Source organism: Impatiens glandulifera, unplaced genomic scaffold (assembly GCF_907164915.1).
Source record: "Impatiens glandulifera unplaced genomic scaffold, dImpGla2.1, whole genome shotgun sequence".
Lineage (NCBI taxonomy): Eukaryota > Viridiplantae > Streptophyta > Magnoliopsida > Ericales > Balsaminaceae > Impatiens > Impatiens glandulifera.
In genome coordinates this window covers 76,799-81,066 of record NW_025919456.1, presented here as the reverse complement: position 1 = coordinate 81,066, position 4,268 = coordinate 76,799, and the positions used below count along the sequence as shown (strand labels likewise).

At 27.3% G+C, this 4,268-nt stretch overlaps 1 protein-coding gene across 1 annotated transcript; it reads right to left on the bottom strand.

Moving 5' to 3' along the window:
• On the bottom strand, positions 1–1,446 carry LOC124917962 (AP2/ERF and B3 domain-containing transcription factor RAV1-like). Its single transcript, XM_047458227.1, has one exon. The coding sequence runs from the start codon at positions 1,362–1,364 to the stop codon at positions 234–236; it is 1,131 nt and encodes a 376-aa protein (XP_047314183.1). The 5' UTR covers positions 1,365–1,446; the 3' UTR covers positions 1–233.
• Positions 1,447–4,268: the final 2,822 nt, after the last annotated feature.

Genomic DNA, 4,268 nt, shown 5'->3' with positions numbered 1-4,268 from the left:
TTAAGAAAATAAATTGGAAATATTCTATTAATTTGAAATCTTTTTTTTTCTCTTTCCAACTAAGCTTTCATCTTCCTCATTCATCCCCCTTACATCTTTTTTGCTTTCTCTCTCTACTGTAATTTACAGTTGACAACTAATTTAACTACAGAGATTCATCTCTTTAACATATATTTAACCCAAAAAAACAACAAAGAAAATTACAACTAAATAATTAATTAAGTAATCACATGTTACAATGCCCCAATTACCCTTGTCTTCTTACTACACTCCATTGTTAATACCTCCATCTCTCTCAATCTCTTTCCATTTCCATTTTCAGTATTGCTGCTATCAACTGCAACAATGTTTACTCCAAATAACCTAACCATAGAAACAGATGGTTGATTAAAGCTTACAATGTTGCTGTTATTAACGGCAGGGGCAGGGGCAGGATTTGTACGGGATTTCCAATCAATAAAAAGCTGTTTCTCGCCGGAAATTGACCGGTGAAAACTAACAACATCGCCGGCGGCAAGATTCTTCTCTTTCACAAATCGACTCCACCCTTTAGTCAAAACATAACTCTGACTACTATTCCAATATGAATAACGAAATCTCCATACCTTACCGGAACTATCCTTGAAATTCAAAAGCAAACCTTTCTGTACGGCGACAGAAACCGTACCATTCTGTAACGGAAAATGTTTCTCAGCGTGCTGTTTCGGTATCACCAATCGATTCAATTTCCCGACATCACTCGGAGTTACCGTTTTCTCAAACAAAGCTTCCGTCGATTTAGGTCCGTTTCCGAAAAACCCACCGTTCATAACGTTGTTAACAAGGTTCCGATGCCTCCTTTCTCCGGCGGCGGCGCCGCCGGAGCTACGGCGGCTCTGTTCGAGTTCATCGGAATAAGTATGTTTACGTAACATATCAACAATCTCTGCTTTTGAATGAGAACCGAGAAAGAGAGATTCAGATTCATCGTATTCAGAATCTGTTAAGGGTTTGAAATTAGTAACAGCGTCGCGTCCACGGAAACGCTGGGCAGCGATATCGTAGGCTCTAGCGGCTTCTTCTTCTTCGTTGAACGTACCTAGCCAAACCCTTTGATGTTTCTCGTAAATCTGAGCTCCCCATCTTCCATTTGGTTGTGGAACCACACCTTTGAACCTAGATGATGGGAGTTTCCGACCTGAATCGGCTTCGGCGGATCCGACTTCAATGGCGTCGAGTACTACGCTTGCGCCGCTGCCTAATCTACATAGGGTTTGAGGAATTGGTTTGTTGACGGCGGCGGTCGGAGGTGACGGTGGTGCGATTGAGAGAGAGACGGTGGTTGTGGTGGTGGTGCTACTTTCATCTGTTGAAGTTACATCCATGGCGTTTTAGGGTTTAATCCTAGAGAGAGAGTAGTGATGAGATAATTGTAGAGAGAGAAAGAGAGTGATTGTGTGTTTGATTTGAAGGGTTATGGAAATGAAAGTAGTGTATATATAGGAAAGAGTCTTGTATGGGATGCCACTTGTTATAAATTATTATTTTAATAAATTTATTATAAAAAAAAGTATTCTGTTATTACAATTTGTATGTTGTTTTTTGTTTTATTTTATTTTATTTTATTTTAGTTTTAGTTTTTATAGATATGTATATTTGACTATTTGAGAGGTTGCTTGGTGGGTCAACCCAACACGGAACCTGGTAGGAAGATTCATCTAACACTATAGAGAGAGAGAAAGCATGTGATTTTTTTTTTATATTCTTTTAAATTTTATTCTTTTTTAAAAAAAAAGTAAGAAAGAATAAAAAATTTAATTTTAGTTATTTTCAACTAATTCAACAGAGTATATCTCAAATTGAATTTTTTAGAGTTTTATATTAAAAAACATTATTAAATGAAAAAGTAGGTTATTTAGTTTTTAATTCATTAAATTATTATAATATATTTTTTATTTTAAATAAAATAAAAGTATTTTAATTCATGATATTAGTGATTTAATGCTTTATTCAGATTTGGTTTTTTTAAAGTTTTCTAAGGATTTTGTCAACAAAAAAGTTTTGGTTTTAAATGAAAAAGTACATGATTTAAGTATTTTAGATGTTGAATGGAGTGATTTAATAGTTAAAACGATAATAATGTGATAAAAATAATATTTATAAAAAAACTGAATAAAATTAAAAAAAAAATTAAAAAAAATTATATCAAACGAGATATAGTAATAAGTAATAAAAAAGAGTTAAAAAAAACTGATTTGACAATAGCTTGATCAAATAAAAAAATTATTGAATTTAAGTGTGTTTTGTTTGGTAAGTGAAAAGGACATTTCTAACTGTTTAGCCATTAAAAATTTATATGATGATGATAATTATCCATATGGGCTAAATTAAAGGATTCATACTAGTTTAGTATATTACTATAACCATACCTTTTTTGAATTAGAGATTTGACAATATTTTAATTTGACATTTTATTTGGTGGACTATTTTATTTAAACAATTTATAAGATTTATATATTATTTTATTTTATTTTATTAAACATGCATTTATGTTTTAACAGTTGTTGTATAGTTTTGTATGTATTTGCTACACAAATTATTTAAAAAATATTTTATATTACCTTTTTGCAATGTATATTAAATTTAAATTGGGATTGTGGAACAATAAAATACCAAAACAGCACTTTTGGGCCTTCTATAACCCCTTTATTAACGATTTAGCATAATCAATAGATACTCCTCTCTCTACTTTATTTGATATATATTTTAATAAAAAAATTACATAAACCCAAGAATTGTGTTTTAATTTAGCACATATACATAGAAATTGTTTTTTATAGAAAAAAATGGTAGTTGGATTTATTTGATATTCTCATTTTGTCACGTTTAAATATCTCCCTATGTTTCTAAAAATGAAATATTATAAAAATAAATCATCTTACAATCTTAATTAATTTATAGATTTTTTTATTTATATCTCAATGAGATGTACATAAATAAATTGCTATTTATATATATCTTAATGAGAAATACATAAATAAAAAGCTTAAATAGTTTTAAAATAATTAGTCAAAAACTAGAATTGCTATTTATATATATCTCAATGAGAAATACATAAATAAAAAGCTTAAATAAGTTTAAAATAGTAATTATATTCCTTTTCTAAAATGTTTATGAAAATTCAAACACTAATTTTATTCCTAAAATCGGATAAATAATGATCATGTAATTTTTTAAATAAATATTTTAATAATTTAAATATATATTTAAAGACTAAATAATATATTTTTTTCTCTAAAACTTAAAGTAAATTCTCATATTAATATTTAATTTGACTCTCAAACTAATAAATAAGTCTTAAATAATTAAAATTTATTAGTACATGAAAACTTGTTTGATATTTGGGTTTAGATATTTTTTATAAAAATCATTAATTCACGTATCTAATTACTATTTTATTTATTAAAATACAAAAAATATTTTATATTAATCCAAAAAAATAAAATAAAAGGGTATTTTGATATATTAATCCCAAAAAACTGTATATATATTTTTTATAAATATTCATGAAATATCCACATTCTCAAACAAACTCAAAATAAAATGCACTTACTAAAATAATTTAAAATTTAAGGGAAATAATTCAATTATACCGGATTTAATAAACTAATGAGAAACTAAACTTAATTTATTTTATTAATAAACAACTCATATCACATTTATACTTTTGGTATCAAATAAAAAAACTAACATTCAACTAGTTTACTTAATTTGAAGATATTTTTTATAATAATTAAACTTAATAACTAATTTTTTTTTTTTAAATGAGTATATAATTCCTTAAGTTATTTGTATTTTTATAAAAATTAATTCCTAATAAACATAATTTCACAATTTCTCTCATCAATCAAAAATACTCATTATTTTGTTTTGTTTTTTTTATTTTGAATAATTTGGATTTATTATAATAAAGTCATTAACAAGCGTGTTGTAAGGGTGTATGAAGTAGGTACTAGTAGTACCTAGTGGACGAAATATTGGAAATATAAAAAAGAGTTAATATTTGAAAGTTTTTTTTTTTTTATTATATTTAAAAAGTAAATAAGAAATAGAAATGGGACCTGCAACAGCTAGTTGATGGGGTTCACATGACTGTGGACCTTATTTATATTATTTAAAATAATTTAAATTTAATTTTGGCAAATTCATCCCCCCTAAGGTGATCGATCACCTTTCTTTCCCGTTGTTAACTTTACTACTACAGCAGCTGACCATAATATATCAGCATG

Coding starts and splice junctions, on each gene's coding strand:
- LOC124917962 (XM_047458227.1), bottom strand. CDS start 1,364: ATGGATGTAACTTCAACAGATGAAAGTAGCACCACCACCACAACCACC.